The 13,386-nt window shown below is 59.1% G+C and overlaps 2 protein-coding genes across 2 annotated transcripts in view; one reads left to right on the top strand and one right to left on the bottom strand.

The window, feature by feature from the left end:
- TMPRSS9 (transmembrane serine protease 9) overlaps nt 1-4,925 on the top strand; it is a 47,391-nt gene extending 42,466 nt beyond the window's left edge. The window contains 4 exon segments of the mRNA XM_032466034.1: nt 2,901-3,072; nt 3,810-4,075; nt 4,158-4,294; nt 4,764-4,925. Of these exon segments, the coding sequence (XP_032321925.1) occupies nt 2,901-3,072; nt 3,810-4,075; nt 4,158-4,294; nt 4,764-4,925 (737 nt within the window).
- A 6,935-nt stretch (nt 4,926-11,860) lies between these two features.
- On the bottom strand, nt 11,861-13,132 carry TIMM13 (translocase of inner mitochondrial membrane 13). Its single transcript, XM_032466070.1, has 3 exons — nt 12,946-13,132; nt 12,781-12,849; nt 11,861-12,603 (listed from the first exon to the last, which is right to left on the bottom strand). Exons 1-3 carry the CDS (start codon nt 13,063-13,065, stop codon nt 12,505-12,507), a joined length of 288 nt encoding a protein of 95 aa, XP_032321961.1. The 5' UTR covers nt 13,066-13,132; the 3' UTR covers nt 11,861-12,504.
- Nucleotides 13,133-13,386: the final 254 nt, after the last annotated feature.

Raw genomic sequence — 13,386 nt, 5'->3', positions numbered from 1 at the left:
AGGGTCCTAGGGCTCAGGGCTTTGACTTGCGAATTCTGGAGGGGACACAAGCCAGCCCATCATGGGCTGGACGGCGGGACAAGGCCCTGACCGAGCAGACGCACACTGTCGAGTGCATGGCCTCACCCCCCAACCCGCTGTGCCCGTTTTAGGGGGGGAAGCTTCAGGGGCACCAGGGCACGTGGGGTCCCAGCGGACGTGCTCCCTGGGAGAGATACCACTTCCCTTTAACTCTGTAGCTGGCTTTACCTGGGTCTGACCCGGCCTGGGGGCTTTTTTTTTTTAACTGAAGTATAGTTGACTTACAGTGTTGTGTTAGTTTCTGGTACACAGCATAGTGACTCAGTTATATGCGTGTATTTCTTCCATATTCTTTCTCATTATAGGTTATTATTACAAGATATTAAGTACAGTTCCCTGTGCTGTGCAGTAGGAGCCTTCCTTCTTCCTTATCTATCATCTTACGCATAGTAGTTTGTACCTGGTAATCCCCAACTCCTAGTTTATCCCTTCCTCCACCCCCTTTCCCCTTGGGTAACCTTAAGTCTGTTCTCTGTGAATGTTCAGTCAGTAGGTTCATTTATATTACTTTTAGATTTCTACATACAGGTGATGTATTTGTCTGTCTGTCTGACTCACTTCACTTAGTACGATGATCTCTAGGTCCGTCCACGTTGCTGCAAATGGCGTTATTTCATTTAAAAATGTTTCATTCTTTTTTATGGCTGAGTAGTATTCCATTGGGTATATATACCGCAACTTCTTTACCCAGTCATCTGTCAGTGGACATTTAGGCTGTCGCCTCGTCTTGGCTGCTGTGAACACTGGGGTGCTCATGTCTTTCTGAATGGGAATTTTCTCTGGATGTGTGCCCAGGAGTGGGACTGCTGGATCACATGCTGTCTGTTTTTAGTTTTTTAAGGAACATCCTGTTTTCTGTGATCTCTGCACCAATTTACACTCTCAACAACAGTGCAGGGGGGTTCCTTTCCCCCCACACCCTCTGCAGCATTTATTGTTTGTGGACTTTTAATGATGGCCATTCTGACTGGTGGGAGGTGATAGCTCACTGTACTTTTGATTTGCATTTCTGATAATTAGTGATGTTGAGCATCTTTTCATGTGCTTGTTGGCCAACTAGATGTCTTCTTTGGGTGCTTGCCTTTTAATTTGTTTTTGTTAAGGGAGGGGAGGTAATGAGGCTTATCTGCGTGTTTTTAATGGAGGTGCTGGGGACTGGGCCCAGGACCTTGTGCGTGTTGAGCACGCCCGCTACCACTGAGCTGCACCCTCCCCCAGAGGGATGTCTGTGTAGGTCTTCTGCCTATTTTTGATTGGGCTGTTTGCTTTTCGTTGCTATTGAGCTGTATGAGCTGTTTGTGTATTTTGGAAATTAAGCCCTTGTCAGTCACATCGTTTGCAAACATTTCCTCCTAGTCTGTATGCCGTCTTTTGTTTTATGGTTTCCTTTGCTGTGGAAAAAAACCCCTTCAGTTTAATTAGCTCCCACTTGTGGGTTTGTCTGTCTCCTGCTTTCATTTCTACTGCCCGGGCAGACTGCCCCAGAACACTGCTACGACTGACGTGGGAGAACGTTTGCCCGTTCTCTCTAGGAGGTCTAGCCTGTCTTGTCTTATATTGAAGTCTTTTTTCTTCACACTGTTTTGCGTTTATTTTTGTGCGCAGTGTGAGCGCATGTTCTACCTTTACTGATTTACATGTGGCTCCAGCTTTCCCGTCAGCACGTGCTGAAGAGACTGTCTTCTCCACTGTACATTCTTGCCTCCTTTGTCAAAGACTAGTTGCCTGTGGGTGTGTGGGTCTACCTCTGGTTCTGTGTCCTGGTCCGTCGATGCAGGCCTGTTTTTGTGGCACTACCTTGCTGCCCTGGTGACCGCGGCTCTGCAGCGCTGGCTGACGTCTGGGAGGGCTGTGCCTCCAGCTTCGTCCTTTCCTTCAGTATTGCGTTCAGCTTCATGATTCTTACTTTTCCAACAGCTGCAGTTCTTAACTTGGCAGCCAAGAGGTGGAGGAAGGTGCCTGGAATGGCACATACTGCTCGGTGTCGGGGCAGCATTCCGAGGAGAGGGGCTGTAGCTTCGGGCAAGTTCTCCCGGCCTCCTGGTCCTGGACAAGGTCCTGATGGGGTCAGGAGGGTCGAGGCACAGGGCTGGTAGGGAACAAGACAGGTGGCCCTGTATCCCCCTCTCCTTCCAGGTGAGGAAGCTGAGCCCTTCTGTCCCTTGCCAGCTTCTGTATTTGCTGAACCAGGGACAGGAGGGCAGGGAGGACAGCTGGCTGGTGGGAGACAGGCTGGGGAAGGGGCACTGACTCCGGTTGGAAAATATCCTGTGGGAACTATCAGACATGTACCTGAGCACCCCTGAACCCACCCATTTGTTCTTCCTACTCGTGTTCTGAGGGCGCACCGTACGCTGGGTGCGTGTGCGTGAGACAGCTGGAGGGAATACCCTGAGGACACGGGTCACACAGGACCCACGTGAAGAGCACCAGGGAGGGCCTCCAGGAAAACCAGCTAGTACGCGAGTGGGTGAGGCCTGGCCAGGGCCTCCTGGGGAGCAGCTGGGGTGTGCAGAACCCTGGGACAGCAAGGAACTGGAGGAGTGGGGATGGGTGGGGCTGCTGGCCTGGCCCCCAGCTGGGGAGGTGTGGCCCCGAGGTTACAGGCAACAAACTTAAATGCATTTCACAAGTTGAGAAAAGCCCAGAGGAAGCTCATTTGTAGGACCAAGCACCAGGCCCAGTGTCCCTTCGTGAGGCATTTTCCTGAGGTGAGGCCCCTACTCCACTCCCGGCTCCTCCTGTGCAGCAGTGTCGGGTGGGCTGCGTGGAGGCGGCACGGTCCACCACCCACTGACCAGCCACCCCTCCCCCTGCAGACTGCGGCCTGGCGCCGGTGGCCACACTGACCAGGATCGTGGGTGGCAGTGCTGCAGGCCGTGGGGAGTGGCCGTGGCAGGTGAGCCTGTGGCTGCGGCGGCGGGAGCACCGCTGTGGGGCCGTGCTGGTGGCTGACAAGTGGCTGCTGTCGGCAGCGCACTGCTTCGATGTGTGAGTCCCGTGCACCCCAACACCCTGGTCCGTGGTTCACCCGGACCGAACTGTAGCCCGAAAACTCAGGGTGTGGCCCCTCTGCATTTTGCCCAGAACGCCTTCTCTGGACACCAGCACCCACTGCCGCAGGGAGTCCCCAGGCTGTCCTCTCCTCTGTGCAGCTCCTCCCCCACCCACCTAGAGCCTGGCCATAGGGCTGAGGGGCCAGTCCAGCCTCCCCCAGCTCCCCAGCAAACATGGCGGTCTGCGGGTGACATCAAGGTCTCTGGGACTGTGGGACACTGCTAACCCCGGCCCACCCAGTGCAGGGTGCGAGTAGTGCGACCAGGCGAGGGGCCCTGCGCTCCACCGAGACACCCAGCTAAGGAGGCGCCTTGCAGGGCCAAGGGCCAAGTGGGCGGGCAGGTGGGAAGGGGTCCTGGGGCCACCAGAGCCCTAATGTGAGGCAGAAATGAAGACAGCTTATGGTGTCACCTCGGTGCTTGGTGGCCTGTTGAGCGCATTTGGGCGTGGGTCCCCCTCATCCTCCACGCCTTTCTAGAATGGAGCCACCCAGCCCAAAGAGGCCACGTGCCTGGCCCGAGGGCCCCAGTCGGCTGCTGGGGTTGGGGGTGGGGCACAAGTGAGGCCAGGGACACAGCACCCCGCGGGGCAGGGTGCCAGGGAGCCGTGGGCGGGCGGGTGAGGTTTGGGGCGTGGGTGTCTGCCTGACTCCGGCCCCGCACATCCCACAGCTACGGGGACCCCAGGCAGTGGGCGGCCTTCCTGGGCACGCCGTTCCTGAGTGGCGCCGGCGGGCAGCTGGAGCGCGTGGCGCGCATCCACAGGCACCCCTTCTACAACCTGTACACGCTCGACTACGACGTGGCGCTGCTCGAGCTGGCGGGGCCCGTGAGCCACGGCCGCCTGGTGCGGCCCATCTGCCTGCCCGAGCCGGGGCCCCGGCCCCCCGACGGAGCGCGCTGTGTCATCACTGGCTGGGGCTCCATGCGCGAGGGAGGTAGGTGCAGCGCATCCTCTGTCCTCAGGGCTGGGGGTCCCGGGGCATCAGGAAGGACCCCCCCAGCCCGTCTTGCCTGCAGGCTCCATGGCGCGGCAGCTGCAGAAGGCGGCCATGCGCCTCCTCAGTGAGCAGACCTGCCGCCGCTTCTACCCGGTGCAGATCAGCAGTCGCATGCTGTGCGCTGGCTTCCCACAGGGCGGCGTGGACAGCTGCTCGGTGAGCACACTGTGCTTCTGAAACCAGGCTCCCCATGCCCCAGCTCTCTGCTCAGAGCCCCCAGCCACCAGAGCACCTTCTCAAACACACCAAGCTGGGCACCTTTTGGGCCTCTGAGTTCCCACTGCAGCCAATTACTGGACATCCCTCATAAGCCAGGTTCCAAGCCCCCCCATCCTTCCGCTGGCTGGAGACTCAGCACCAAGCGGGGCAGTGGCTGCCCTGTGAGGACCCATTGTGCCCTGATACCATGGCGCGGGGGTCCACCAACGTCTGCCAGCCAGGTGAACACTGCACCCATTTCCCAGATAACAAAAGCGAGGCACTCCTCCCTGGGGTCACAGAAGGAGCCCAGGCACCATTCCCGGTGGCCAGTGACCCAGGGCATGCACACCAGGCCAGCCCTACACCCCTCATGGCTGCTGGCAGGGAGGGACTGATCTGAGTGCCTTTCCTCTCTTCCCCTCAGGGTGATGCTGGGGGACCCCTGGCCTGCAGGGAGCCCTCCGGCCGGTGGGTGCTAACTGGGGTCACCAGCTGGGGTTACGGCTGTGGGCGGCCCCAGTTCCCAGGCGTCTACACCCGGGTGGCTGCAGTGAGAGGCTGGATCGGGCAGAATATCCAAGAGTGACCACCAGGTGGCTGCTGGGGCCGGGGAACAGTGATGTGAAGGAGGCAGGAACCAGCCAGCCACCTGCCAGGGGAGGGGAGCCCGGGTGGTGGGCGGGGATGGAGGGACTGTGGGTGACTGGGGTGCAGGTTAGCTGCATATTTTGTTCTAATAAACACAGCCCCTCGCCTGTAGCCTGCTGGCTGAGCACGTCCGTGTCACAGCAACGACCACTGCCCGCCCTGCACATGGGGCCCAGAGGCGGAAGGATGCAGGGAGGGGAGAGGCCTTCCAGGGAGAGAGCCACCCAGGAGCCTCTGAGCAGCCTTCTCTTCAAGGCTCCCTTTTATGTGAATGACATATCCCTGCCTCTGGGAACCCAGGAGGTGAATGGGGGGGGGGGGTCCACTGAGGCTCAGTCTGGGCCGGAGACCCACGTCCACAGGCACCTTTCTCCCACCGAGGCCTCCACAGGGAAGGTGTGCAGGGTTCCTTCCACCTCCCTCAGCAATTTGTCCCCAGGATGTCACAGTTCAGAAGAGGTCTGGCCATGCCCCACCCCCTAGATCCAAGCCCGGATTCTAGGTCCAGGGCATGAGGGCGACCGACCTGAGTGTGTCACCAGAGCTGTTCCAGGTCCTTGCTCAAAACCCATCAACCCCACTGTCAGGAACATCCTTGCTCACAACCTGCCAACCCCTCCACCTTTAGCAGAAGCGAACATAAATCTTTAAGTTAAAGGGTCCAGAGACAAGGAACAGATCTACACATGAAAGGACAGAAAGACCAGCTGGAACCAGCTGGGACCAAGATGACGGCCAATCTGACCTCCAGCCCAACCCCGAATCCCTGTACGCGAACTTCACGACATTAGCACGTCAATGACACACTAGGGGTGGGGGAGCAGGACGAGACCCGGAGGACCAGACCACGATGCGAAGGGGATGGCAGCCCCCTGGGGAGGCCCCGCCCCTCCCAGCAGACCAGTGCAGCCCTCCCCATCACGAGCCTCGCTCCTCCCGCCTCGCCTTCATTCTTTAAAACTGAACCCCCTGGCCAGGTGGGCGAGCAGCCGACCTGTGAACTTAGTTCCACCTCACTCTTTGGCCACCGAATAAAGCTTGTGCCATGTCCACCTCAGCTCTGGCTTTGTCATTTGCCTGCTCGAACCTGACTGGAGACAGAACCCTCCCCAGCGCAGGCGGAGCCTCGGCCCGGCTAGGGCCCTGGCAGGGTCCATAGACTTAACTTGGTAACAAATTTTGGGGCCCAGAGTGGAGCTCCCTCTGTCTGGTAGCTCAGGGCTTACGCGCTGACTCAGGGCCAAGGACGCCTGCTAAGTCACTGGGCAGCTGCCCCAACTCTCGAGCTCCAGGCCAGCAAGGGCCACTAAATTCAGCCTGAGACCTGAAAGCAGCCAAGGGTCAGGCGGGGCGCCCCCAGGCCGAGAACCGCCCCTTGCACACCTACAGCAAGGGCGCCCGCTGCAGACCGCGGGAGTGCCTGGGGACACCGACACGGGCGCCGAACCCGCTCCAGCAATAAAGCCAAGGTTGGCTGCTTAAGGGACAGGGTCCTGGCCATCTGGGTAGAGCCAGATCTCTGTCTAGAGGGCGGCTGGGTGTCTAACCTGAGCCAATGCCCTGGTCGGAGAAGCTGAGATTAGACAGCTGGCCCCCGGTTGGACCGGTTCCCTGCAGGCAATGGACGGGCAGCCGCCTGGCAGCCACCACGGCAAGAACACCCGCCTCACGTGCGTGACGCACGCCCTCGTCCCTGTTCTTGACACCAAGCGAAGCTCCCGTCTTTGTTCCGGCTGTCTGTCCTGATGCTCTTGGAGGCGCCTGCTGCAGCCGTGGCCACTGGTCAGGCACTTCAGGGGTGAGAAGGGCGACCACCTCCTCGGTCTTGGAACACTCCACAGCAGAATGTCGTAAGATACAGGGACTGGGAAGAAGACCCAGGAGAGCAGTTTTCTGGAGTCCCTTGAGTGCGACTTGGAAGGCAAAGTGTCATCTCACGGTCCTACGAGTCCCGAATGCCCAGGAAGAGAGGTTACACAACTTTGGAGCTACCACTGACCTCCGAGCCAGACACCTGACCACCGGGACACCCGAGAGCCCCTTCCACCCGGCAGCCCTAGAGGAACGGCCCCAATAACCACGAGGGGTTAGTCCGTCAGCGTCCGCGTGGGCCCACGACACCACCCTGCCCATGACGCCACCGTGGGCAGGACTGGGGGGGGGGGGCAGAACCACCAGTCCTAGCCAAGCTGCGACTAGGCCACAAGCACCCAAGTAACAAACAAGCCCCTAAGCAAGGAAACCCCGGCGGGCACTGACCCTAGAACAGAAAGCCTGCTCAAGCCAGGCCTCTCTGAGACCCCCCATCCCCTCAACACTCCTGCTCTGCAGGAAAGGAGCCAAGTGGGAAACGCTGGCCAGTTCAGGACCTTTGGGCCACAAATGAAGCTACCGAGGAGATTCACACCCTGGGGCCCATCCCTCCCGCCTTGCTTTCCACCCAAAGCCCTGAGGGGACCTGGTAATTCAGGGGTGGATTTACAAGACACCTTCATCCATGTGCCCCTGGCCCCAGAATCTCAATTCACGTTTACCTTTGAGCCTTTGAGTGGCAGGGTAAGACAGCGAGAAAACAACTGTGCTGGATGGCTCTGCCCCAGGGATTTAAAACCTCCCCCATCCTTCTGGAAGGTTTAGTTGAGGATTCCCCAAGATGTGGATGGCAGTCCAGTCCCCACCCCATCTAAGAGCTTCCAGCCATCACACGTCTTAAACCATCTGGCTGAGACAGAAAGACTGTTCCAGAGGAAAAGCGCAGACCTTCCTCCCGCGGGCAGGACACTCAGGCCCCTTACAGAAAGGGCCAGTGCAGTCCGCGGTGAGAGGCGGGGCCGGCCCGCCGGGGGGCCCCCCTCGTGTGCGACGCTGGCTGCGGGCTTTCCTGGGGATGCCAGGCTCTGCATGTGTGGTTCCTCGACTCTAAGTGCTGAGCCTTCATGTGAAGTTAAGAGGGAAGGACCTTGACCCTTTTGCGTGGACCCCTGACGGCAACCGGTGTTCAGGGAACTGAAGGACCAGCTCATGAGAGCCCACGTTCACCTCCCCGGACCCAAGCCGCCCCTTCCATCCATGGGCACAGGAGGCAGGAGGACCCGCCCCGGGGCTCTCCCAAGACTGCGGCCTCCGACTCAGGCTGTGGCCTATTTTTCTGAACAACTGAACCAAGCGCTAAAGGAGGCCCATACGCACAGCTGCAGCTGCCATCTCTCAGCTCCTCAAGGAGGCTCACAATCAGCTTCGGGTAGCCCCTGACCACCTGGAGGACCCCTCCGCCCCCCATGACGAGAAGAGAGCAGACCTGTTATCCCTGGCCGAGCCCTCCACGTCCAGGCTGAGCTCCTAGCACCTGTCGGTGACGTCCCCGTGACCCCAGCAGGCCTGCCCCAGAGCTCCCCTGGAGCTAGACCGGCTCACAGATGGATCCCACCACCCACGTGGGGTGGCCCTGCCCAGGAGGTTGCGTTAACTGCCCTCATCAGAGCACTTAGGACCGGGGAAGGAAAGCGGTCAGGATCCGGCTGACTCTAAATATGCCTCCTCAGCTCTCCGTGCCCACGGGGCCATCTGGAGGGGAGGGGACTGCTGGCCTCAGGGAGTAAACAGATGAAGAACAGAGGGGGAGTTACCTGGCTGCTGGAGGTTATGCTCCTGGCAACGGAGGTTATTCCCTGCAGATGCCACCAGAAGGGAGAAGCAGAAATAGTAACAGCGAACAACAGGGCGGACTTGGCAGCTAAGCAAGCAGCCAAGGGTGGGCAGACTTCAGATGCTCCTACCTGCCCCCCAGGCCCTAACTCCTACCCTCCCACATACAGCCCAGAAGGGAAAGCCCAGAACACCCGGGGTGGATGGTCGGCGGTCGAGGGCCGCGGGCCCTCCTGCCGGCCAGCGTGCTCCAGGCCCTCCAGGAAGCTGCCCAGAGCACCCGTCGCAGGCAGCAGGCCCGTGTCAAGGCCCCACCTGTCCATGACTACCCCCAATTTCCGGAGTCTCCTTAACAGGTGGGTGAAGTGCGCCCTATCCGCCCCCAGAGTAACCCCAACACTCAAGGTCAAAGGAGTGACCCTACCCAGCACAGAGGCACATATCCAGGTCAACATGGGCAAGCTGACTTTACAGTAATGCCCTGGGCACAAAGAAAGGTTAGATATTTGCTGGTTTTGACTGACAGCTTCTCCTGCTGGATGGAGGCATCCCCACCAGAACCGAGACTGTCTCGGAGGTCTCTGAGGCCCCGCTCAAGGAATTAATCCCTCGGTTTGGGCTCCCCAAGTCCATCCAGAGTGACAACGGCCCAGCTTTGTTTCCCAAGTTACTGAGGGAGTTCCTAGAGCCCTAGGAGTTAATGGGGTGTGCATGCGGTGTGGAGACCACAACCCTCAGGAAAAGCAGAAAGAACACATCAAACCCTCAACATAAACTCAAACTATGTCAAGACCCTCATCAACCCTGGACCCCTTCTCCCCACAGCACCTGGAGAACGTGGAGAGCCCCCAAAGGAAAGCACAGGCTGAGTCCACACGCGCTCACGCACAGGAGACCCACCCCTACAGGGCCAGCTGCTCGGCCAACCTCAGGGGTGGGGACGGACTGAAAGACGCCTATGGATAAGGGAAACAGTCAAAGCTTTACAAGCGTGTGGGAATCCAGAACTGCCTTCCCCTCCTGACACGGTTTTACATCCTCTCTCCCCTGGGGACTGGGTTTGAGAACATGGAAGGCTGGAAATCCACAGGACCAGTGAGACCCCAGGACCTTAACTAGTGGTCCCGACCGCTCATTCTGCCTTAAAACCACAAGGAATGCCCCCGTGGGTTCACCTTACCCGAATGAAGACAATGGAAAAGTCGCTGGGCCTCCCACTCAGCACACCTGGAACCTGTCAAGCTTCAGGTTACTTTTCAAAGGACAAACTTACCAGTAGGAGAGTCACGTGGGGGACAGGCGTAGTGGTTGGCCTTACTTGGCTTCTGCTGTTCTGCCAACCCCCTCCCCCTGGCAAACATCTCTGCCCCTGCTGGACGCTGAGGACATTAATACTGGGAGCAGGATGAGTGGCCATCATTGTCTATTCTTTCTTCTTTCTCTGACAACCGTCCACGCAGAATGGCGACTTAATGAACTAGTAAATTACAGCCCCTGGAAAAAACCTGTCCCAGCACTGGATCTGTCACCCCAACCCTCAAAGTGACACTTATGGATGACAGCTATTACATTTTACCCTGAGAACGACCACCTCACTCTCACCTTGGCTGACGGGTCTGCTACCCCTGCCCCTCCTGAAGTTCACATCGCGTCCCTAACGCAGCTTCCCTGCCTGTACCTTACTCCTCACGTTTACATCTGTAAGGAACACAAAGCACTCACTTCCAAGTGCCACCACTCTGACCAGTCTTGCCACTGCCCCCACCACACCCCAACCAATGGGAGGAATCTGCAGTAACACCCTGGGGCTGCTCTGGACTCTGATCAATGCCTCTTCCATTGCCCCACGATTTACGCGCCCCTGGGATCAACTCCGACGGAAATCTCACCCCTTGGTGCCCTCTGGACCAACTGGCTGAACACACACAGGGACCAGACAAGAGACGTGCTCAGTAGGGAGGGAAGATGCCGGCAGCCTGGCCCTCCTAGGGCTAGGGGAAAAGCCACTAGTCAAGAATCCCCCAGGGACCCCCGCTATGCAGGAGGGCCTCTCTCCCCACACTGCAAGGACACCCTGTCTTGGGCTGGCTACTTACGAAGGTGGTTCAGCTTCTCAGAAGTGCACCAGGCATGCACCCCATCCCTCATACCTGTTCCTCTGTGGCCTGAGAGTAAACAAACTGCCCCATCAGAACCACCCCAACTCTTCCTTCCCTTCTCTGGGATGGGCTCTAGTCTAACCCTCCTTAGATAAAACCCATTTTGTGCACACTGCACGCCAAGCCGGCTAAGTTCTCAGGAACTAGGCATAACCAGTCATACTATCACCCAGCCGGGCAGGAGTGGGGACTGCTCCTGGACTGGTGGCCCCCGGGGGGTTTTCACCTATCATGAAACCACTCCACAAAAACCTCACGCCCTTGAGTAAGTATCCAGAGGTCCACAGCATGCCTCACAAGGACTCCGCACTTCTCTGGACTCGTGGACCATCTCCTGGCTGAGCGGGGAGAGTAGGCGCAGTTACAAGGCCTGCACGTACATCAACACCTCTGGTCAGATGGAAATAAACACAAAAGAGACGTACAAGCAAGCTCAGTGGCCACGCAGGTGTTCACACTCAAGGTCCCGATCCAGGCTCCGTCTGGAACAGTCACACAGAGCCTCCCCGTTTAACCTGGTTTCTTCCAGTTCTCGGCCACTGTTATTTCCTCCTGGTCATCTTCGGGCCTTGCCTCCTTCACAGCTTTGTCAACGTCGTTAGTACTGGGCGTGAAGCCATCAAACTGCAGGTGACACTAACACTAGGGTACAAGCGCCTCGGGCTGCAGCCTGGAGACAGGCTTCTTTCAGGCTAATTAGGGAGCAGTTCTGCTCCTCTAGTCTAAGGGAACACCACACGCAGGCTCAGCAGGAAGCAGCCTCAGTATAGAGACCCGCGCCCCTCAGTGCCCTCCAAGGACAAGCAGCAGTAACGAGGGGGGGGGGGGGCTTTGTTGCCAGAGCAGCTCCAGGTCTTTGCTCAAAGCTCATCAACTTGCACTGTTAGCAGGAGTGTCCTTGCTCACGACCTGCCGACCCCACCGGACCTTCAGCAGGAATACACACGTCTTTAAGCCAAACAATCCAGAGACAAGAAACAAAGCTACACGCGCGCGCGCACACACACACACGCGCCAACACCAGCCGGAACTAAGACGGCGACCAATCTGACCTCCGACAGACCCCGAGTCTCATTGTATGATTTTACTACGTCAGAACATTAAATGACACACCCACGGGCAGCCAGAACCAGATACGGACCAAAAAAGATGAAAATGGGGTGGCAACCCCCTCCCTCGGAAAAAGCCCGGCTCTTTACCGGTAGACTAATGTATATGCCAGAGGATCCTAGCCTCACCCCCCACCCTCTTGTTTTTACTCTAAAATTAAATCCCTCTCGCTAAGTGGACGAGAAGTTGATTGGTGAACTTAGTTCCCTCTTCTCCAAGCTTTGGTCACTGAGTAAAATTTATGCTGTCAACCTCAGCCTCATTATCACTTATCACCTACTCGAACCCCAACGGGAAAAGAACCCTCCCCTACCAGGCCAGGGTCCGGGTAAAGTCCATAGGACTTAACTCGGTATCAGGCGCACCTGGGGCGATGCCAGCGGGGCCAGTACTTTAAGTTCCAGGGCCCCCGACCCAGGCTACACTCGCTGGCAGGTGTGCGCGGAGGGGAGGGGCGGGCAGAGTCCCGACTGTACCGGCACCAGTCTCGTCCTCGGAAACTTGTGGCAGGCAGTACGCACAGGCTGGCCCCCGCCTCACAAACAGCATTTATGCAAACAGGAGGGGGAAGGGGTGAGGGGGTGGCCTGCCGGCGGGTCGCGGTCACATGTTGGCTCGTTCTCGCTGCAGCCGCGAGTTGTAGGCACGGGACACGGTGTTCCAGGCGTCCATGTAGCGGTCCATGCACATGGCGATGCACTTCTGGGGAAGGGGAGGGCGCGAGGCTCAGGTCCGGACCCCCGCCGTCGCCCCCTACCTCGGGCAGCGGACTGCGCACGCGCAGCGGCCCCACCGCCCCGCGCCCTTAGTCCACGCACGCGCAGCGGCCTCCCCCGCCCGTCCGGCCCGCGACCCCGTCGGCCCCCGGGGTTTGTTTACCTGCTCGGAATTGTCCAGGGAGCCCCCCGGCTTCCCAATGCACTTCCGGAAGCACTTGTCCGTCATCCTCTGTGGGGACACGCGAGCCCTCAGTTGCGACGCCTGGCCCTGGCGGACCCCGGAACCCTCGGCCCCTCGCCCCCAACCCGCGGCCCGGCCCCGGACCTGCAGCAGCTCCTGTGCGTTGGCCACGGCGATCTGCACTTTCACCTGCTCCATGATAAGCCCTGGGTCCAGCTTCCCACCGCCGGAGCCCCCGAAATCCGAGCCGAAGCCGCCCTCCATGGCTCCACAGTCAACCGGACCGCGGCCGCGTGCGCCCACCCGCACCCGCGCCGGAAGTCGGCTGCCCAATGGCCCCACGGGAAATGGAGTCCGGGCGGGCGAAGCGAAGGCGGGACCACAATTCCCATAAGGCCGTGCGGGGCCCGCCTCGCACGCGCAGAGAGGAGCCGACCCCCCCCCCGCCTGGACTCAGGAAGGGGTCTGACGAGGCTCGCCCCCAGGGGCTCCCGCCGCGCGTGCGTATTGGGCAGCGAGCAAATCCACACTGCGCATTGCAGCCGGGGTAGGGGGGGGGAGTGGGGAGTGTCACACGACCGACAG

This window comes from Camelus ferus, chromosome 22 (assembly GCF_009834535.1).
Source record: "Camelus ferus isolate YT-003-E chromosome 22, BCGSAC_Cfer_1.0, whole genome shotgun sequence".
NCBI classification, from domain to species: domain Eukaryota; kingdom Metazoa; phylum Chordata; class Mammalia; order Artiodactyla; family Camelidae; genus Camelus; species Camelus ferus.
The sequence above is the reverse complement of the archived record's forward strand: the minus strand, read 5'-3'. Positions and strand labels throughout refer to the sequence as shown.

Excerpts from the sequence above, each read along its gene's own strand:
- TIMM13 (XM_032466070.1), bottom strand. The coding sequence starts at position 13,065 with ATGGAGGGCGGCTTCGGCTCGGATTTCGGGGGCTCCGGCGGTGGGAAG. Across the intron at positions 12,850-12,945 it reads ACGCACAGGAGCTGCTGCAG|AGGATGACGGACAAGTGCTT; the intron begins GTCCGGGGCCGG and ends GTGTCCCCACAG. Across the intron at positions 12,604-12,780 it reads CCCTGGACAATTCCGAGCAG|AAGTGCATCGCCATGTGCAT; the intron begins GTAAACAAACCC and ends CCCCTTCCCCAG.